The sequence below is a fragment of the Xiphias gladius genome, chromosome 14, assembly GCF_016859285.1.
Source record: "Xiphias gladius isolate SHS-SW01 ecotype Sanya breed wild chromosome 14, ASM1685928v1, whole genome shotgun sequence".
Taxonomy (NCBI): domain Eukaryota; kingdom Metazoa; phylum Chordata; class Actinopteri; order Istiophoriformes; family Xiphiidae; genus Xiphias; species Xiphias gladius.
The window spans coordinates 17,308,217-17,331,362 of record NC_053413.1 but is presented as its reverse complement, the minus strand read 5'-3'; the positions used below and the strand labels follow the sequence as shown (position 1 = coordinate 17,331,362).

The window sequence follows — 23,146 nt, the reverse complement described above, 5'->3', positions numbered from 1 at the left end:
AAAAAAAAAAACTTCAGCAAAAATGTTTACTTATTTCTGACCTCCATGTAAAAAGAGTCTTCTGCTGCTCTGGATATCTCACTTGTTGTGGGAGAAGAGAAGAGTGAATCCCTAAACAGAAGGGCCTTTCACCAAGCATTGTGTGTGGCAGAGTAGTCTTTAAACAGCATGCTTCATGTTAAGCCCTCCCAGTGTGGGTTTGACATGTCAGAACATGAGCGAAGACACCCATCTGATCCACTTTTAAAAGTGCAGGAAACTGAATCCAGGTCTCTGAGATGATATCAGATAAGGCTTTTGCCTAATTTTCTTGGATTTCCACTCATTTTTTACACTACCATTACTCCCATGTGTTCTCTCTGTACTTTATATGATGACTTTCTTTGATAATGTGATTTTTTTACATAATTGGAGGCTAAATAGAAATGTAAGAGTCACAAATAGCAATTAGACAAACCCACTGAAAGGTTCAAATCTTTAGCACTTGCTGTGGTAACCCAACATTAACACAGAACCAATGAGTAGAGAAATAAAACAGACACAACAAAGAGTCCAATTTAAAAAAAATGAACAGAAAAAAGGAGCCAAATGCACAGATGTTTTTATATATATACACACACACACACACACATATATATATATATATATATATATATATATATATATAGAAGTGCGTAGTCCACATAATCAGACTTTCAAAGAGGGACACATTCAAACAAAGGCTAATTCATAGATAACCATGCAGGGAAATTAAGTGTCATTATAAGCCAACACAGAAATTGAGTTTTTGGCAGCAGACAAGCTCGGCATCTCCGGAACAGCACATTCCCTTATTATTGACCATAACAACATCAGTTATGCTTTAATAAAAACACAGAAAAGAAACAAGGAAGAGGAAATGAGTTACTTTTACACAAAATTGGACAGGACCTAACACACATACATTTTTCACAACATTAAAAATCTTTTTCGGATATTGTTGCATTTTTCCTCTCACAAACAAACCCTTAACAAATTGAAATGTCGGAAAGTTGACCGACTTTTGCCATTTCCGGAGCAGATACAGTACAGCCAATTTAGTTGCCTGCTAAAAAAAATAAAAGCCCAAATTGAATCCATGTGTTCTGTGTTATGTCATACTTTAAATATGAGCATCTCCACATTACTGTGTCCCAGAATGCCTATGGAAACAGGAAGCCCCAGCATTTGTGGTGCTTACAGAGGACACCAGTGTCTTTGTCTTTGTGAGGGGAAAACTGTGTTGCCGGCTTGTTTGTCAGGTTTTTCACTTCACTGCTCATGTCTACTCAGATAAAAATGACCATTCAGTCCGAGGGTAGCAAAGCACAATTGCCCCTTGCTTATTCCCTTTCACAAGAAAAGAAAATGCAATGTGAGCAGAAACCCTCTGCATATGGTTATTTGAGTGTGGGCGCATGCGCATACATGCAAGCATTTCTACGTGCCGTGAATCTAAAGTGGTTTTTGGAATGAGAGGGGACAACTTTGAGGTCTAAACTTCCACTCCAGCTCTGACTGACTTTCCAACCATGCTTTCCCACTATCATAAATTACAGAGTCAGAATTTAGCTAGCAATTAGTAATTCTACTTCCCTGATTTGCTGGCCTCATGACCAACCGACATTCCCTGTCTACTTTTATCATGCACGTCTTAACAAAATGTTTCTGCATCATCGTCCTTTATTTGTGCTGCTTTACAAAATGATATATACACACACAGTGAACTGTTCTACTGAGCTCCCAAACACCCCTCTGTTATTTCTATCAAAGGAGGTAAGTGAGGAACATAGTCAGCAGAGAACAAGGTAAAAATATTTATGCCATGCCTTTTGACTGCAGTCTGGATGGCCTACCCTACTTAAAACTCTTAAAGCCTAGTGTAGTCTGCAGACAAGCACTGATCACTTCCCTGAAGATAAATTGAACATCCTGGTTCAAACAAGATTCCCATTTAACATGAGCTTTGAAAATTGGGTTTTAAAAAGTCTTGCAGTACAATGCCGAAGTTGATTGACTCAGTTTGTGAAGCTAAGAGAGGAATGTGTCAGATTTGTCTTATCCTTTTTGCTACACAAAACAGTGCAAGAGAACAAACTGATGGAAACAATCAATGGAGAATTAAAGAGAGAAACTGCATTCAAAATGATGGAAGACCTACAAATTGCGGACCTCTACTCAAACTTCTGACAAATTCAACAGTTTGTAGACAAGTTGGTAAAAGCTAACTGTTTCTAGACAGGAGGACAGCAGGATGCTGCTACCTACTGAACCAAAATCCTGAAGATCAAAAGGTATTCAATAGGAGAAAAGCAGCGGCAGATGCTCAAATCAAATTTTATTCAGACATTAACAGATTTCCCTCTGCGCCTGCCCAGACTGTGTATCACTTAGTGATATTTTAATATAATATAATATATCTTTAATGTCCTGCAGGAGGTAAGAGGGCATTATCACAGTAGCCCCTTTTATACAGCCTGGTCAAGGCGGGAATGGTGCGCCTTTATTCTGCCTCGCCGTTCTGTATAAAAGGTACAAACACAGAATGGGGGGGGGCAGACGCCGTCCCTGTTGTGGCATGCTATCTAAAATCAGACACGGGGGCGACATTATGCCCGCTTTGTTTAGTTCAGTGTAAACAAGCAAAGCTGGCATAATGAGGGGTTTTCTTAACGGCAATAGAACGGGATCTCTGTTTAAAAAGAGGCTAGTTTTACTATTTGTCCAAATCAAATTTCAAAGGTGTCTGTTTGTCGGGAAAATAATTACCTGTTTGGAGTTTGGCTAAACCACCCCTGCTGGTATAAATGACACAAACAAACGCAACTTTTTAAAATTAATTTTCAATATGCAGATTTTGAAGCACACAGTATAATTCCAACTGCAAAGTAAAGTTGATACAGGAAATACTCTTGCCATATAAGACAACCTATCGGGGGGGATTTTATTCAAATTGTCATAGCTGCAAGTTAAAGCAAGTCAGAATAAATATGCATCATTGACCATTTTTCTGTCTGCTGGATCCTGTTAACACCCTTTAATGAGGCTTATTATAGAGTTCTCTCCACAGTCCCAGCATTTCAACCTTCACCAGAGAAGTGCACTGCTGACCACCTATGCCTCATAACCAGCAACCCCTCCTTCAACTCAAAGACCCCCAGAGAGCCCGCATCTCAGCAAACGCTTGACTGATCACTCATGCATCCACGGGCACGACAGAGTAGCTTTGTTCATCCACAGGTGGGGGTGGGGACACAGTCTGCACACCTCAAGCCCCTCACTCTGTTACAATCGTCACCAACACACAAGACTTAGAAATTATCATCAGGATGTATTTAAACTGAGTGTGTGTGCACATGTGTGTGTGTGTTTAGTTGTGGAAGTGCTGGACTTCAGCTTTCTGGATTTACTCTAGGAGCAAACACTTAAGCAGGTAGAAACAGGCACCCAGTCCCGCCCAGGGCATTGAACACCGAACTTTACTCAGGGTGATCGGCACACCTACATTCCTAATGCCTGACTGACTGACTCTGCAGTGGAATTAATGGACAAGTACAACCTGACACTCCACCACAAAGGAATAGGTATCCTTGGTAACATGTCATGCGCGAATACAAATAGACCGGGTCATCAACAAGGCTGACCTCAGGACCTATTACGAGCTTTATGTTAGCTTGAGAATGACATATCTGCTTCGCTGGTTCAAAGGTGGGGTTAATGAAAATGAATACAGCATATGTGCGACCTGACACTGGAAGAAGTAGAAGACCAATTAGGTCTACGTGTGAAGGTGTGAAATTCGGGCTTGACGCAAAAAAACGTAGCAAATCACAGCTCTTAATTCAGAGAGTTACAAATATTTGCCTCTCTCTCCCTGCTCTTCCCGGCAACTGGACAAACACAATCCACTGTCAGAGTTAACCTTTAAACACAGTGCTTAAGTCGTCTTCTTCTCCCCTTCATTATAGCATGTAAGCCCTCTTAATTTAGCCCGGCTAGGCTGCCAAACGCATCCCAATTACAGTCACTAACTGCTTTAATACTACTGCTTTAAGCTACGTCTCTGTGGGGCTAACAAGTGGTATTATCAAGACTCCCATGTCCTGTGTGTGGGTGACACAGAGACAGCACTGGGACTGTGTTATACCACAGTTGCACCACTGTAAAACAAACAATTAAACTGTGTTCTTATCAGTCACTGGTGATTTAAGTTTACTGCACTCACCTACTCATTTACTGAACTTCAAACTTCAAAAAAACTTATGTAAAACGAAGTAATTGCTGTAGAAGTGCATACAAACAGGCGGTTCACAAATGCCCAAAATAGAAATAGAAAAGGACTCTCTGTAACCAGACGTTTTTTGAATGCCATCCAAACTCACAATTCCCCATGTGTTTTTCATTTGCCTGTCCTTCTTAAAGAAAAAAAAAAAAAATGCCACACTTCCTTGTTTCTCTTGAGCTCTTGCTTTCTGTGCAGTGAACAGGGGGCTACAATGGAGAACTGAGCTGAGAAATAAATTCAGCAATCTTGCAGGTCTTACCTTGACCTTTCTGGGAAGGCTGGGGTTCACATATGCTAGTGTATGGCTGCTCTCTCCTCCTGAAACGGTTGGCTATGAGCTGCCATATGCTTGGTTCTTCCTGAACTGGTTTTGAGGACAGTTTTGCTGGACAGAGGGGTACCTCCATTACCTTGACCTTCCCCCTGCTGTGGTACTGAATGTACTGCATGCCCCCATCCTCTATCTGCTCACTAGAGGCTGGAAGCGCTCTCCCTGTGAGGTATGAGAAAGGCCGTGGAGGCATTGTTGTCTCCGCAGCAGTACTTTTAGTCCGAGAGCACTCCTTTGACTCCCCCTCAGACCCTAAAGTAACTTTGTCGCGGGGCCGAGTCCTCTTGATTCGCAGACTGAGGCTCCGTCTTAAAGTGCTCAGTGTACTTTTTGGAGCATCAGATTTGTTGAATTTGGGAGAAGATTTAGCATCTTTGTCCCCGTCCTTCTCCTTGCTCTTATCTTGAGGTGCTTTGCCAAATAGCCTCCAACGGAAGGCCCCTTTGAGAAAACCTCCTCCATCACTGCCTGTGTGGCTGCAGCTCCTCTGGCTGTCTATCTCATCATCAGAGCCCCTCTTTCTTAGCTCCAGTACTGTCATACTGACAGGCCTGGGCTTCCAGCTCCTCTGGCGGACCCTGGGGGCCACCTCTGCAGGGACTGAAGGCCGCTGAGCCACGACAGGATTGAGGCCATCCACTGCCCTCAACTCAGCCTTCCTGCTCCTGTACTGCTGGTTGTTTTCTAAAACGCCTGCCCTCCTTAGGGGTTGCTGGGTCCGTGGCTCTGACAGGACTGGGCCTGGGCCTGCCAGCATGCAAACACTCCTGGGCCTCCGCAGCAGTCTCTCTTGTTCAGGTTGAGAATCTCTTTGCTGCTTGAGTGGGTTGCCATACATGCTCACCGTTCTCCTGCCAAGCAGGGCTTCATCCTGACGCGGCCATCGTAACACGGGCCGCGGCAGAGAGCTGTGTCCTGTAACGTTGCCATGTTCCCGAAAGACAAGCCCTTTAGCATGGACAGTGACAGAGCGTAATGTTGAGCTCCGAATGTGTTGCTCCTGGGTGTCTGTCTGAGCAGCTAACTCTGCCACGTCTCTGCCTGGCTGTGAGCAGTTACCTGAGTTCTTTGAGGGTTGTTTCAAAAACCTGTCAGTCTTCATTTTTCCCTCCACCTCCTCCACCTCCTCCTCATTCTCCTCCAAAACTACCTCCTCTCTTTCCCTCCCAGCTCTACCTGCAAAGCTCAGGGAGGGCCACCTGTCAGGCTCGTGTCGTGCCCTGCCCAGCCTGGGGCTGTTCTCCATTGGCACTACACTAATCATCTCTCCTCCTGGCTGGCAGTCTTCCACCAGGGTGTGTATGACCCGGCCCATTCCGAGCATTGACACTGGCGCATCTTCCTGTGTTTCTTTCAGGATTACAGAGACGTGGTAAATGGTTTTCCCCTGCTGCAGTTGGCCGACAGCTGTAGTCCTTGGGGTTGCATCCACCGTCCCACTGCTGAGGAACAGCATGGCACTTCACTCACACTGATTCACACATACATCCTTATTCACACACTAACACAAGCGAGTAGCATGGGCAAATGTTCACATTCTGCTCCGGAGTTGTTGAGTTTCAGCTCTTAAAGTCATTCATCCGAAGACTAAATTCCTATGCCAGGCATAATCCTTCACCTTTGACATTGGGGAAAAAAAAAAAAAAACTTCAAAAAAAGTTAAACCAAAGCCTCACTACCACCTGCATCCTCTGGCTCCTTTATTCAGCAGACTCAACACAGCTGCTTTCAACCCCACACTTTGTTCTACATGTCGTACAGAAGCAGATGAACAAAAGAAAAACAGGTTATCCACTGCTTGTTTTGCAGCAACGTCAAATCTGTACTAACTGCAAAAGTTGCAACTTAAAAAAAAAAAAAAAACAAACTGAATCATCCTTCCTCTTTGGCAAGTTACGAACTGTGAGCAATCCTTGTTGTTGGCGGTGCAGACAAACCCCTTAATCTCTGAGCTCTTTCCATGCAGAGCATGAGGGAGTGTGTCTCTGAACTTTCAGCTGCCTTCCAACCCACAGGATACATGGAAAACAAGGAGTGGATCCCATGGGCGTTACACACGCCCTCCAGATTTCTCTGAAGCTGCGAGTAGCCCCCAGAGATAAACAGAAAAAAGTGAACACGTGATTGAGAGAAGACAGAGCTGATTACACACTGCTGTAATCAACAAAGCCTACAATCCACAATACACAGCCACGAATGGACACTTTTTGTTCCTCTGACCAATGGCAAAACACTAAAGGGGGGATAGTTTTCTATGTTTAATGGAAGAAGAGAGCACAGTGCAATCACCGAGTATTTCATTCATTAATCCACATTTAAGTGACTACCAAATTGTATTAAGTTGAAGGATCTAGCATAGTTATGCTGCTTAGGTTGTATACACTTTGGTCAGATATCTTTGACAGGGAAAAAAAAAAAAAACTCAATACAAAAAAATGCCTTCCTCTCACCACAGGACCTTAGAGAACACAAATACAAACGTAACCTGTGTTAGCAACATGGAGTATCCACACAACTACACATCACGCTTGCAGAGGCTCCCACTACACAGCCTACACACTGTGGGAGATCTTAAGCTTGATTCCAAGATAGGCTGACAGCTATTTATGGTGAGGAAATTGTATTCTTTTTAAAGCACTGGTAGTTACTATGGATGAAAATGGCACATCGGACATTAATTAAAATAGCATTCTTTGCATCTCAACATAATTACACGTTTACTGCTCAGGCTCTTTCGTCATCTAACTTCATTGAGAAAACTGGCACATTGAGGCAGTGAGAAAAATCCTGATGTGACCTCTAATCAGACGACATGTTGAGAATGACAAGACGAAACAGCTTTTATATTTGCCTGCTTTATGATGCATTAGTGAACTGAAAAGGAGCCATCGAACATTTACGTACCACGTACCATAAAGAGCACCAATCTGAAGTAAACCAGATTCTACCTGCTCAGCTCTGCAGCACTCAGATTAATGTGTTGTTAGGGTTGGAACACTGCCCCTTTGTGGTCAAAAACAGAAAAATGCTGGTAGGAAACCGAAAACTGGGGAAAATATTCCCTGAGGCCAAATGATACCAATTTAGTTAACATGAACATTGGCATTTCAACATTCACTATGTTACATATAAACCCTGAAACAGGTGCATGATTAGAGTTTAGTAAGTGAGTGAGTCACTATGGGAAATCCAGTATGATCATAAAGCTGGAAGATGCAGCCCAAGCATCGCAACAGCTTTGTCCCAAAAGCTCATTTTTATTACTTTATTATTTTTATTCATTTTTAGCCTTCTAATGGCTGAAACATTCATTTCCTCTGGTTGAAGGGGGGGGGACAAATCAAAAAAAATATTACTGTAAACTGGCAGAACCAAGGCCTTTGCCATTTCATACCCTCTACACCTTTTGTGTTCTTATCAGCAGACTGAGTGGAGTGGTGTTAGAATGAAAACAACTGAAAATATTTCAGGTATTGTTCCTCCACACGTACGCGTTCACAATTAGGGAAATCTTGATCTTATCAATCATTACTTGTTTGTCATTCTTGATCTTGATGAGAGTACTGAATATTACCCGTAAAATGTCAAGACGCCTTGAAAGTGAAGTTAGGTCCCGTGTTAAGCTGTCAAAGCTCACTGTGCTGGCCTTTACCTTTGACTAGGTAGCAGGGGTTTGGAATGATGCGGGACTCATCCTCAAGCAAACAATCCTTTTCGCTCCATTGGATCGGGCAGTGTCGATTTCGTCTACGACTCCCGAAGCACAGCAACATAGTCTACCTATGATCTCAAGGGGACTTCTCCATGACTCACAGAATGACTATTCAAGAAGAAAACATCAGGGTGCCTGAAATATCATGTGTCAGTCAAAATTATTGGTTATCTTGTCATTTTCCTCTCCTCCTGGGTTTCGTGTTCTTTCAGGCATTGCTGTGAAAGTCTCCCCTCGGCTCCACCATGTTGGTCCTCTGTAGCTTTTGTACAAAAAAAAACAAACTGAATCATCCTTCCTCTTTGGCAAGTTACGAACTGTGAGCAATCCTTGTTGTTGGCGGTGCAGACAAACCCCTTAATCTCTGAGCTCTTTCCATGCAGAGCATGAGGGAGTGTGTCTCTGAACTTTCAGCTGCCTTCCAACCCACAGGATACATGGAAAACAAGGAGTGGATCCCATGGGCGTTACACACGCCCTCCAGATTTCTCTGAAGCTGCGAGTAGCCCCCAGAGATAAACAGAAAAAAGTGAACACGTGATTGAGAGAAGACAGAGCTGATTACACACTGCTGTAATCAACAAAGCCTACAATCCACAATACACAGCCACGAATGGACACTTTTTGTTCCTCTGACCAATGGCAAAACACTAAAGGGGGGATAGTTTTCTATGTTTAATGGAAGAAGAGAGCACAGTGCAATCACCAAGTATTTCATTCATTAATCCACATTTAAGTGACTACCAAATTGTATTAAATTGAAGGATCTAGCATAGTTACGCTGCTTAGGTTGTATACACTTTGGTCAGATATCTTTGACAGGGAAAAAAAAAAAAACTCAATACAAAAAATGCCTTCCTCTCACCACAGGACCTTAGAGAACACAAATACAAACGTAACCTGTGTTAGCAACATGGAGTATCCAAACAACTACACATCACGCTTGCAGAGGCTCCCACTACACAGCCTACACACTGTGGGAGATCTTAAGCTTGATTCCAAGATAGGCTGACAGCTATTTATGGTGAGGAAATTGTATTCTTTTTAAAGCACTGGTAGTTACTATGGATGAAAATGGCACATCGGACATTAATTAAAATAGCATTCTTTGCATCTCAACATAATTACACGTTTACTGCTCAGGCTCTTTCGTCATCTAACTTCATTGAGAAAACTGGCACATTGAGGCAGTGAGAAAAATCCTGATGTGACCTCTAATCAGACGACATGTTGAGAATGACAAGACGAAACAGCTTTTATATTTGCCTGCTTTATGATGCATTAGTGAACTGAAAAGGAGCCATCGAACATTTACGTACCACGTACCATAAAGAGCACCAATCTGAAGTAAACCAGATTCTACCTGCTCAGCTCTGCAGCACTCAGATTAATGTGTTGTTAGGGTCGGAACACTGCCCCTTTGTGGTCAAAAACAGAAAAATGCTGGTAGGAAACCGAAAACTGGGGAAAATATTCCCTGAGGCCAAATGATACCAATTTAGTTAACATGAACATTGGCATTTCAACATTCACTATGTTACATATAAACCCTGAAACAGGTGCATGATTAGAGTTTAGTAAGTGAGTGAGTCACTATGGGAAATCCAGTATGATCATAAAGCTGGAAGTTGCAGCCCAAGCATCGCAACAGCTTTGTCCCAAAAGCTCATTTTTAATATTTTATTATTTTTATTCATTTTTAGCCTTCTAATGGCTGAAACATTCATTTCCTCTGGTTGAAGGGGGGGGGACAAATCAAAAAAAATATTACTGTAAACTGGCAGAACCAAGGCCTTTGCCATTTCATACCCTCTACACCTTTTGTGTTCTTATCAGCAGACTGAGTGGAGTGGTGTTAGAATGAAAACAACTGAAAATATTTCAGGTATTGTTCCTCCACACGTACGCGTTCACAATTAGGGAAATCTTGATCTTATCAATCATTACTTGTTTGTCATTCTTGATCTTGATGAGAGTACTGAATATTACCCGTAAAATGTCAAGACGCCTTGAAAGTGAAGTTAGGTCCCGTGTTAAGCTGTCAAAGCTCACTGTGCTGGCCTTTACCTTTGACTAGGTAGCAGGGGTTTGGAATGATGCGGGACTCATCCTCAAGCAAACAATCCTTTTCGCTCCATTGGATCGGGCAGTGTCGATTTCGTCTACGACTCCCGAAGCACAGCAACATAGTCTACCTATGATCTCAAGGGGACTTCTCCATGACTCACAGAATGACTATTCAAGAAGAAAACATCAGGGTGCCTGAAATATCATGTGTCAGTCAAAATTATTGGTTATCTTGTCATTTTCCTCTCCTCCTGGGTTTCGTGTTCTTTCAGGCATTGCTGTGAAAGTCTCCCCTCGGCTCCACCATGTTGGTCCTCTGTAGCTTTTGTACAAAAAAAAAATTGAAAAAAGGTCAGTTGCGTCATACTGTGGCCGTGGTGTGCCTTCCATGCAGACTTGATAATGTGGTTACCAGCAGAAGCCTGAACAGTTACTGGGCAGTCTGAAGTGGCCCAGAGAGGCCATGTGTCATGGTTTTACTCAGGGTTGTTTTTTTTCCTGGTAATTTGCAAAGCAGGTTTTGTTTAGCAGGGTCCTACGTAAGAAACACTGATGGGATTAAAGTTAATCCACTACCCTGTTGTCTTTGTTGTGGTTCCGTCCAGACGAGACCTGCGCTGTGGTAAATCCGGGAGTTTCAAAGTGCTGACCAGGTAACAGAGCTCCTCTTGTGTGGCCCTCTCTCCTCTGTCCCACAGCTAAATGCTTCTCCTCCTTGTAACTTAATCTTGATGGCAGCTGGGAGGGTTTTTCAGAAAAACTGGATTTCCATGTTTTGAGGTTCTGGAATTACCCTCCCCCTCCTCCTCTGTATTCGCGTGCGCACACATCTTCCTGATTGTGAGTGGATGTCATAATGTGTGTGTTGGCCATTTATCTCATCTGTATGCGTCACTGTGACAAACACGAGTGTACTGCTGTTGTTTTGCCAACATGGCTCTGACTAGACTTTGTCCTTTACTTCCCTTAGGCTGCATTCAAAATCCTTACCAACACAAAGGTTTTGCTAGTACTTTTTTTTTTTTAAAACACATCTCTCATCACATACGTATCATTATCACCTCTATCAGCAATCTTTCCCTGTCACTAAACATCATAAACAAAAAGATACTGAAAAGGATTATTCTGAATATCCCAAAAGCCATTTCTGCTTTCCTAGCTTTTTAGTAATAAATCATTACATTGTAAAGGGACCGCACATACTGTACATACAGCATATCTAAAGTAAAATAGAATACAACAGGGGAAATTTTCAACAGTTCAACAATTTGAATTTTCAGTTGAGATAATTTGACGCCATATACTTGTGATTTCCAGAGGGGGGCAGTCACATCACCAAGGAACTGCATCCTGATGTGAAGATTACATTTATAAGTATTTTCAAAAGCAAAACACTCCTTAAAAGAAATTTATTGTCTGTGTTTGGGCTAACTTGAAATTAAACCACCTCGTCTGGATGTCTAGATGCTTCAGTCACACACTGTAAACCTGCAGATAGTAAGAGGTTGGGAATGGTTTTCACCGCACCATCAAATACCTTCAGGGTTCAAGCAAGGGGACTGCGGTACCTTTGAATACCTATTAGCAGGGACCAAAGTACTGTTATGTCTGAAAAGCAGACATGACAGACAGGCAGCACTGGCGTGTTTACATAAGGACACAGACACTATGGTGTTGTCTGGCAGATTGGATGATGCATCCAAGCCACATGAGTAGAGTTTACTAACCCCTCGTCAGTATTAGAACATGAGTCAGTGTGAGGAAGGCAGCCATGCACATATGTACAATCTTTCATGAAGACAGTTTGGTTCCTCTGGCAAACACGGGGACAGGAACAGTCAATGATGGCGTCTCCCTGACTTAGCATGATCAGCATTAGGCGGCTGGGTGGCTGTAGTCGAACACTGCCGTGTTTTTTTTTAACGAAAAGTTGCTGCTGAACTCATTCATACATACACAACAGCAGCACAACTCACTAACTTCTAGAAAGACCAGTCTACTTTCTGAAAGCACAAACTATATGTGTCATCTGCAATATTCAGAAGTGCTGGGTGAGAGCTTTGCATGACAAATCAGTGTCAAAGCTTCCAGCGATGACTCACAAAATTTGATGAGAGCAAAAATGTTTGAGTGAGTTTTCACAGGTATTGATGCCATTCTTTTAAATATAGCCTCATGTGAACATGTGAGTGTAAGTCAGTGTTTTGCACAGGGAGCAAAATCATGGAGACAGTAGAGGAGGTTGTTCACAGCTTTCAGAAAAGAGCTTGACTGAGGAGAAGCCTGACCTCACTGGACAGTCAGAAACTCAACATCATCACAGACCAGAAACATGGGCTCTGAGTTGCTGATAGACCCTGTGCAGGACTCTGCCTGAGGCTTCAATCATACCAAATGACTTCTGATGCTATCCTTTAATTTAGCTGTTTGCGAGCAAAAAATGCTTCCAAGAAGGAAGAAGGAGGAAACATGAGACTCCATGAATGTCTGTATTTGTACATTTTTTCCCCTGCTCACATGGCATTCAAATTATTATAATGTGATTTAAGTTCCAAACCTCCCTAGTTATTCTAACTGCCTTGAGATATTCAGAGTAGTATAGTCATACATTAATGTTGAGCTACATGGGTTTCTAGTGACTGTCAGCTAGTGAACCATTATTAACTGTTCTCAATACAGTGGCTGACAACTTATTATATATAATACTTATAAAGCATGTAGAGTAAAACACTGATTGATTAGTAAACTGTGTTACAATAAACAGTATTGTCATAAACTGAAAATACATAAATCACATGTACTTTTCAGTGAATAAATTCATCAATTATCAGAAAACCCCATCAATTGTTTGGCTACTTTTTTAAGCAAACATGCAAAATAGTCTCTGGTGTAAACTGAACATCTTTGAGTATAAAGTGCTGATCTGACAAAACAAGCAATTTAATACCATGAACCTGGGCTTTAAAAAATTATGATGGGCATTTTTCACTATTTTCTGACATTTTTAGAAACAAAACATTTCACCTGAAAAAATAAATGACAGATAAATTGATAATGAAAAGAATCACAGCTATACATCATGTAATGTGTAAATTCATTTGCATACAATAACGGGATTGTTGAAGGTGTCTGAAAAATAATTTCTAATTATAGTGCAAGTTATTGTTATTTCTTGAGGTGCATGGTTACAGTTCCACATTTATTCATAACAGCTAGGTATTCCCTGACTGAAAATGTCACTGTGGCAACCAACCCAACTAGGGCAAAAAAAAAAAAAAAAAAAGTAAATTTAAAAACCTGTCACTACTTCTTTAAGATGAAAAAGGCAGAATAAATTATCACTGTAAATTGTAAGATGCTCTGGAACATTGATGTTTTCCTGGGTGTGACTACTCAGCTCTCTGTGGCAAAATTAACACTTGCTGTGGCTCCCCACTAAAATTACAAACAAGTCTGTCAAACAGTGAATTCCCTAGAAACATCTGAGTATTTTGATTAGGAAACACGCATTGGAATGATTGTTATAGCTGAAAACTGAAATAAGGTGTTTCTCCCCAAAATTAATGCACAATAGTAATTATTCCTGAATGCCACAATGACATGTGTGCATGGAGGAACACATATGCACATGTACCACTACACTCAAAAACACACACAGCGAGAACATGTGCTTTTGATTCCCCCACGCACAGGTGATTACACAATGACCTGCCAATTTTCAAAGAGACATGAATTTACCAGACCCCTTTCACCCTCCCCTTTCTTCATCAACGCGGAGTTATGTCTGCAAATGAATAAGACAGGAAGAGACAGAAGGGCTACAGACAGCAAGGAAAGTTTATGATAATTAGGCTTGCAGTAGTGGTATTGAGCGTGGGTGTAAAGCTTTTTAAAATTCAGCTGCACTAGCAATGAGCATACGTCACCATTGCTCCACTGCAGAGAAAATGATAGGTTCGAGGACGTCTGTGGGAGGCTGTGAAAAAATTCCAGACGCTTCTGTCTCTAAAATTCAGGTTTTAACAGTGAGCTTGTGCATTTGTATAGTGTGAGTGAGAGAAAGACGGAGACAGAGAACGTATCAGAATGAATGGGAGAGAGACAGTGAAACAGAGGGTGTATTAGTTGTGTAACCTAAGCTGAATATGAAGCATGAAGTCCCCTTACTATAATGTTTGACATTCAAGAAGCTCACTGCTAATTTTCCTGTATCCTTTGATTGAAAATAATACTAGACAGAAAGTTTCAAGGATACAATTTTTGTTTGTTGTCTGTGTACTTTTACTTGCAACTGTACATGCATGGGTGGATGAATAGGCAGGAGTCTTGAAGATTTGACTTCTGCCTCTTGCAACTATCACCACCAGCCCATCAGACAATACGCTACCATTCATTCGGTGTCTCAGCTGTAGAAATGCAAGTTGCAGAAAACTGTGGGTGAGGTTTGCAGACTTGGCTGGAGAGAACGGAACAAATAATCACAAAGAAGGTCAGGGAGAATTTCAATAACTGGGAATGGGCAGGGAAACGGGGAGGCAACATACTGGTTTGTAGAAGATGACAAAATGACCCGTGAGAGAAGGTGGGACAAAGCTGCAGAGGCTGCAGAGCGATGCAGTTTTTACAGGCAGGTTTGTGTGGGCTGGTTGCTCCCAGTCCTCCTCTACACATTAGTTTGCAAACCCCCGCTTACTTCTGGTGTTATCTCTTAAAACTTGCCTTCAAACTCACTTTTATGCAAGAGCATTGATGTGGTATTGCATTCTGTAATCTTTATTTTAATGTAGGAGTAGCAGCAATATCAGTATTATTTTTGGTATTTTTACAGTGCAACATAGAAAAGCCTCCTCAAAGATCATCTTAAGGGATGAAGGGATGAGATATGCTTGATTTCAGTGAATCATTTCCCATAAAATAATGGCCAATGATTGCTATAATGAGCTATAAATTTTTTGGCATCTCTGTAAGGCATCAGACTACTGTTAACTAAGAGAGGTCGGAGGTAGGTCAAGGCAATTTCAATGGCAAGAAATCCCTTTAATGAGGCATCTGTGTCATTTAGGAGAAGGGCTTTGAGTAATGAAAAAACTAGTTGCAGCTTCGCATATTTCACTATCTATCACCGACATATGTAGCCTTCAAGCGATAATTCTACCTGGATCATCTTTCTCCAATTTCATTCTTCAAACAGCAACATGTAATCTGTCATGCACCACCTGGCTTTCAGTTGCATTATTCTACCTCTTGTATTTATTCCTGGAAAAAAAAAATGGAACTGCCAGTCACAGCATCAGACGACCACACACCGATATCATCTTGCGACAACACGGTAAAGTAACTTCAATTATAAAGCTAACTTCACATTAGTTCTTGCTACTCTTCATTAGGTTGTAATGATGCTCTTGAGATGTGACACGTAACATTAGCCATTGTCATCAGTTCCTGCTGTGGTTTACCTGTAAAAACACAGGTCTGTTGTATTTCTACAGAAGAAGCGATAAATCTGCAGTATACTGTTTTTCATCCAATGCTGTTCCAAAAAGAGGGCCAAGAATAGCGACACATTTGGGCACAAGCTCCCATGTAATTTCCCACGCCTTTTGTCTCTGTTCCTGTGCCGCCCATGCATGCAGAGACAATAAGCTGGGAGCTTCGTTATGAAGTTGACAACACCATTTTACAAAGTAGTCAGGAGGAATACCGTCATTCCTACCCCCCCCCCCATTAATAACATGCAAAGCTGGAGCAGGTCCTGACTGATCTAACACAGTCTTTATTTGTTTCTATTCAGCCGATGCAGTTCATGAACCTCAGGTTTACAAAATAAAAACTGTGAAAAGATTCAGTGTTCCTCCCTTGATACAGTGCCGTTATTTTACAGGAAACTGTTATGCAATCACTTTTCAACAGATGATGGCTCCAGGATAGTGACGCATCATAGATTCTGTATTCAATGTGGGATTAATTGTTGTTATGTTCATTTAACTAGCATATCTGTGACTGATGAAAATCTCAAATCCTCAGCCCGTGAAATAGCTCTGGGAGATTTAATTCTACAGGTGGCTGACAATTAAGCCACGCTCCTCTGGTTCAAGTTAAATGGCGGGCAGTAGGACAGGGACCGTTAGTAACGTGGTTCCTAACAATCAGCGTGGTGCACAGTGCTGGAGTGTGGGCACATAGGGGGAGACAGAGAGGTAAACAAAAAAAATAAAAAAATCATTTCATAAGTTCAGAAATGAACTTACATCAGTATTCTGGATGAGAAAAAGTCCTCAGTCAGACAGCCAGACACACAGGCTTAGTTCCAGCGCAGTCATCATCTACAGTTGCTAAATGACAGAGCCATCGAGGCTGGACAAGCCGGAGCAAACATCTGTATCCTAATTGGTGAAGTTTCACGATAGCTCTATTTGTCAACGTGAGTATGGAGCAGTTACATTACACCCTCCTCATGAGATTTTTAGGTGCCCTTGACATAATGACATATCATCCTGTATCTGCCAGGTACTTTGGAGGAGGAAGCATTTCACCATGCTCACTGCTTCGGTCCAATATGATGTGGGCTTGAGCAGCGGGTCGAGGTGAGCCAGAAAACCTGAATGTGATTACAACGAAGGATGTGGAGACACTGAGTGATGGTGCCCAGCCAGTATTTTCTGCAATTTGGCTTTCAAGAAATGAGGCCTGCCGGAGGGGCTTTGGATATAATGTCAGCCAAGTCTGAAAATGGCAGCAGTAAGATGGACTTGCTTGGGCATTGAAAAACAAACACAACAGCTTTACATACCCACAAACGTGACAGTTACATGCTGTGTCTTCAATGTCATTTTTTCTCATGTCATCTTTACTGTTAAATGTGAAAACTGCTGATCAGAAGATCTGATTCTCTGCAGGGCACCGCATTGTGCTGAATACACAGCTTCTGTGCCTCAGTCTGATATTTTACTGCAGAGTCTTTGTCAGGTTTTTGACAACTGAAGGATGTACAAGCATTACACAAAAATATCAGCTATCATATCCTCCCTCACAAAACAACCGCTTTTTAAAATCACACAAAAACGGCAAAACGAAAAGTACTCAAAACAATTTTGTTAGTTTGATGAAACACAAGGGGCAAAAACCCGTGTGAGATATTATGTGAAGAGACAAGTGCTGTGTATTCAACCTAAGGGGAAAATATAAAATGTACTCAGAATTTATATTTACTGATATCGATCTAAAAACTCCCTTTTTCCAGAAAATCAGAGATTTACATCCAGCCCAGAGATTGAATTCTTCCAAATGCTGACAAGCCATCTTTATTAGACAGGGAGGAGCTCTCCCTTTGGGAAGTGTCAGAATCTAGTCAATTTAAGGGAGGTGTGTACCTGCTGTACCACAGAGATTCGTTTAATAACTTTTGCAGCTCTGTGGAGAGTGTCCAAGCATGCAGCTGCCACACAGGTACAGTTAAGACCTTGAAGCAAACATCCATGGGACTGATGCAGTCATCATCTTTCAGTTTTTAGTGATGAAATGTAATATTTCTGCACATCAAGGACCCAGAACATTGCTGATTCTAGGCTTATGCTGCACTAATTTCAGGCACTATGCCTAACATTTCAGCACCTTTCCACATGAAATGAATTATTGGCGGCACAGAAAATTGCATCTAAATTGCAATAAATGGGCATTTAATGAGCAAGAGCTTAATATATTGCACTTGAGATGCTGATGTGCCCCAGTTTATATATTTCATTTACCAGATACCTCTTGAAAGCACTTACTGGCAAGTATCTTGTATGCAGAGCATGTACTGGGTATATTATCCAACATTACTGCCTCATTGAGATGTGAAGTGTCATACCCTCCTACACCTCCAATCTATGCCAACTATGCCAATTTTTCCTCCTGCCACAGAGGTGGATTGTGTTTGACACACATATGACACACACATTTATGAAACACACACACACACACACACACACACACACACACACACACACACACACACACACACACCTCATGGATCCTATATCTTCCCTTGTGTAATCCAAAGTGAAATAAGCAGCCTAATGACCTGAGAATTTAGTTTTGGGCAACTGAAAAACAATCCTTAGCAGCGGGAATAACAAGAACGTGATCTCCTCCAGGTTCTCCTCCACCCTCCTTCTGTGTCTCTTCATCCTTAACTCGATCCTATCCGCCCACAGCCCTCCACCCTCCCCGTTCCCACTGAACACTGCATCAGCAGCATCCCCAGGAGAAGGGAGAACTGTCCTTTAACTAGACCGTTAACTAATAACTGCCACTTGAAAAACCTCCAAGATGCACCGCCTTCATCTGCACCCACACCTTCTGGGAAGATGCGATTCTATAATGTGATTCTCCTTTACGTAATCCTGCATGATAAATAGCTAAGCGCGCCAAGATTAATGGAATGCAGGGGAAGCCCCCCCCTCGATCGACAGTACTAGGAGAAGACGATGGTTCTGCTATTTTTACCTTGGCATCTCCATAGGTACTATAGTTTCTGAGGTCACATGGCGGCCCGCCCCTTGGAGAACCACACTGCTGCAGTGCACTATTTCTGGCCTCCTAGCAGGAGGAGACAGGTGTGAGCGCTTGTGGAGGGAGAAGCCTGCTGAAAAGGTGTTATAGCACTCCCCCTCTTCAGGGGTGATGGTGGAAAGATACCGCATGGTGCAAAAACATAACTGGGATCCCAACACTTTCCTTGTTTTACCTCTAGTGTGACGGAGGCAGTTTAAACAGTTGACAGTCAAGGTCAGTGTTTGGGGATCAAAAAAGTTAAAGGCTCGTGTAACTTGCTGTTATCTTTGACTGATAAGCCCTTTGTCTGTATTGAGTCTGAAGCAGCTGCCTGGCTGCTGCTGCTGCATGCCAATGAGATCAGCACAGCAGCAGCAGTGTCAGTTTTGAGCCTCATCATAGTGACAGCTGCTGGATGGCCAGCACTATGACGACATCATTCTCCCTTTCTCATAACCCAAGCCTCATCTATCTAGCGAAAACACAGAGCTGCTACATTCAGAGGGCTGATAAAGAACTTCACAAAAAGCCATGTAGTAGTCACTAGCTGAGGAGACTTTCATGATGATGGATATCAAAAATGGCGTCTTTTAGTGTATTTTTCTGAACAAGAAAGTTATCCACTATCTCAGCCATACAATGTCTGAATGCCAACTAATCCCTGATAACCAGGAGTGTGTATCTTGTCGAGCAGAGAACAACGCGTGACACATAGTACACTGATGTTGTGTTAACTTTTAGGGTAGTAGTTCCTCACCTTTTTGGCTAATGACCCCTTAAAAAGAAGCTATGTCTACTTCTGATCCTTTGTTGTGACCAGCTGTCGTTTAATGGTTGTGACCAGTTCAACCAAAGATCAATTTCTTAACTTTTAGAGGCCTGAGGAGGTACAATTACCCCATAATTCAAAATATAAGTCTTAAAAAAATTCAACAATTTTGTGTGTCCAAAATGTGTTTTTTCTGTTGGCCCATCCTTTTAATCATCTCATTACCTCTAATTATTATCTTGCAAACCCCCTCGGATCCACTGTTTCAGAGTGTGAAGCTGCCTTTTCTTGCGCAAAGAAACTGAAATGCATGGGTTGAATAATCACAAATCTCTAAACGGATTAATCTTCAGGCAACCAAATGCATAAAAGGTCCAGGTCCTGAATAAACTCTGCGACCAAATAATGAAAATTTAAGTGAAAACTGCAAAGATACTGTTTCTTTGTGGCAAATCCCTGTTCGAGGTATGGTCAAAATAAAAATCATGCAGTCTTGGAATTTGGGATATTTTTGATGAAACAGGAAAAAAATAATCAAAACTGAATGGGCTTCACTGAAATTATTAGAGAATGCAGCAAAAAAAACAAAAAAAAAACGGACTGTTTAACGAACAGGTCCGTGTCCTTTGATGGTATTCCTTTGTTTTGTTATGAAGTTGGAATCACTCTAGACTACCTGATGCGCTGAGTACCATTTAACAGGATCAAACAAACGATTTGAGTCCCTGAAAGCTTATTAAACCGCCAAAGTTTAAATCTAAAACAAGCTGAAACAGGGTCCTTTCATGTCAATTACTCCAAATAAAGGAGAGGGATGATACCGTTTTTCTTTTGGTGATGCTTATTTCATTCAGGATCAGCACCGATCACTCTGACTGCAGCATATTTCATTATCAGCTGGCCACCACCTGAAGCACCTACATGCATGTATTCAGGTGACTTGCACTGACGTCAAGTGATAATCTCTGCGCTAATGTGTGCAGGAAGACATAGCCTGTCGAAGCGACTGTCACGATGAGTGATTATTTTAAGGATCATCATCTTCACTGATTTATTACAGCAGAGCAGTGATTAAATTGGAATAAAAACTGATTTTATTCTTGGGCATAAATTAAAGTAGTGATGATCTAGTGGTCTTGAAGCTCTAAAACTGGTGGATATGAATTCACTCATTTTAAATGATGGAGACAGTGAGTCTGTCAGTAATGGACATGTTCTTTTACAGTCCACTGCAGTTGCAAATACAAGTTATTGGATTCAATGATTTTATGGGCATATAAATTGGAAAGTTATAAAACTAAATTTTGATGATTTATCATAAATGAAAATCCATCAGGATAAGTGAGACAAGCAGCAATGCAGAAGATCTTTAGAAGAAACAAGTGATTGTATATGTTGTCAATCTCAGTGGTAATTTCCTGCCACGCAAATTAACTTCCTGTATAGACTATGTAAGGAGGTCAATACATGTTTGCTTGTGAGATACTTGACGGATAAACAGCTGCTCTCGGGATTCAATCTGATTTGCGCTCACTTTCACTTTCTCAGCGCTAAGTAAACTTTGCTTTGAACAGCACACACCGAAAAAGTCATGACGTATGCACATTCGGTATGAAACAAACACCACTGAGACTGCATAACTTACATTGAGGCCACACTTGCTAGGATCCTGCGAGGCACTTGACCATGAATAAACTCTCCTGACTATTCTAAAGTCTATTCTTATAATAAAAATGTGTGGGAGACAGATTGCTAATCATCCTCTTCGCATGTAAATAGCTGCTCGATCTGCTGTAATCCTGTTGGTGTCTCCATACCTCCTAATGGTCCAGCAATGACTCATGCTGCAATAGAGCTAAAGCCTCGAGAATAATGAATCCATCTCTCAAGGTACTCTTACAGCAAGGCTTACTCATTCACGGTCAATGTCACCAGGTGCCTTTATGCATGTTAACATTAGAAAGTCAGAAATTCCTACTTATTTTATGCCTTGTTACCAGAGGAAACCGTCAAAGCAGGCTTGGCTAAGACCATGTGAAGACCATCAGAGGTGCAACTTGAATGTTTAGATTTGGTTCCATCTGCTGTTGTTTCATATTGATTTGTTAACTGCATGTCCTCGGCAAGTGTGCTTTCCACTTCTCAATGAGCATCTGTGTCATCAAACTCATAGTAGCTGGAGGCACACCAAGTCACACCACAGCCACTTAAATCCAAGACAGACTTCCGTCATAAACCTGCCTTGTGAAAGACTGTGACTGAAGTCATTTTCACTGCGGAGAAATACTCTGAATTTCAATGCAAGAAAAAGGACATCTTCAATTAAATATAGAGGTCGCTCGGGGAAAGTGTCTCAACTGTCGCGGTTCACTCAACCCAAAGACACAATAAATGAGAAATATAGTCACTCAAATGATAAGGACACTGAGTTATTTTGACACAATGGCCTTTTTCAAATACTCAAGATCGACTGCCAGATCCACAGATAATAACCAAAACATAATAGCATCTGTGCACAGCCCCTGGAGAAGGGACAGCTGCAGAGAGTAAACAAACAGCTAATCTGACTTTAGCCAACAACTGAGCACTGCCTTGACACAATAAACAGATGAGATTCATCTAAATCCCAACATAAGCTCTGCCCACGTACTGCGCAGAGACGGGCATAACACAAAGGACACCCTCTATTTCTCCATCCCCCGGTGCTCATGGGTAATGCCATTTCTTGCAGTGACTCTGTTGTAGTCTCTCTTCAATTTGATGGGGTCTACATACCTTGTACCTCTGTCAGGTGAAATGCGTAAAGCAGACTTTCACCTCAGAGGTCAACGAAAAAAAAACCCCTGCTGGTGTGTTATGTGGTGGCAGAGCATCCCCACAGGGGGTCACTGTTGCCGTATGAAAATGCTGAATACTTTTAGACAATCACAAAAACATTTGCAGCTAAAGAAATGTAGAAAAAGTCAAAGACGAAGCTTGGCACATGATACAGGATTTGTTTGCATGAAGCCATCGTAAAATATTGCTTGCTCATATCTTAAAAATTCCTGTTAAAAGATCTAAAAGAAATTTTAAAGAGGTTTTCAAAATCCTGTTTTGAGTTTTACGAGCAGATCAGCATGTATGAAACATGGATCTTAAATTGCAAACCGTGCCCATACAAGAGCACAACATGCCAGCCGGTGCTTACTGTGGACAATCCACCACCAGAGTGCACAGAAAGGTTGGAAGACGGATATTACATAAGAAGCTCATCAGTGGGGTAGTGGCCCACGCACTCCACATCCTCTGTGGAATCTCTTACTGTTGATCAGCCTCTCACTCAAAAGTAAGAACAAAATGGCTGAGGTGACTTGCTGAGTAGGAAAATGCAGCAGAGAGGCTGCAAATTTATGTAAATAATTAGCCATTAAGGAGACGCGATTCAAT

At 41.8% G+C, this 23,146-nt stretch overlaps 1 protein-coding gene across 5 annotated transcripts in view; it reads right to left on the bottom strand.

Annotated features, from left to right (window-relative positions):
• agap3 (ArfGAP with GTPase domain, ankyrin repeat and PH domain 3) overlaps window positions 1-23,146 on the bottom strand; it is a 118,858-nt gene that overhangs the window by 67,641 nt on the left and 28,071 nt on the right. For 2 of the 5 annotated variants that reach the window (XM_040143201.1, XM_040143202.1), the window contains exon 1: window positions 4,563-6,236. The exons of 2 other annotated variants lie outside the window; for them this stretch is intronic. In XM_040143201.1, coding sequence (XP_039999135.1) covers window positions 4,563-6,090 — 1,528 coding nt within the window. In that variant the 5' untranslated portion in view covers window positions 6,091-6,236. Of the gene's footprint in view, window positions 1-4,562; window positions 6,237-8,286; window positions 8,600-23,146 lie in introns of those variants that run through there. One more of the 5 variants, XM_040143204.1, reaches the window with a different exon arrangement.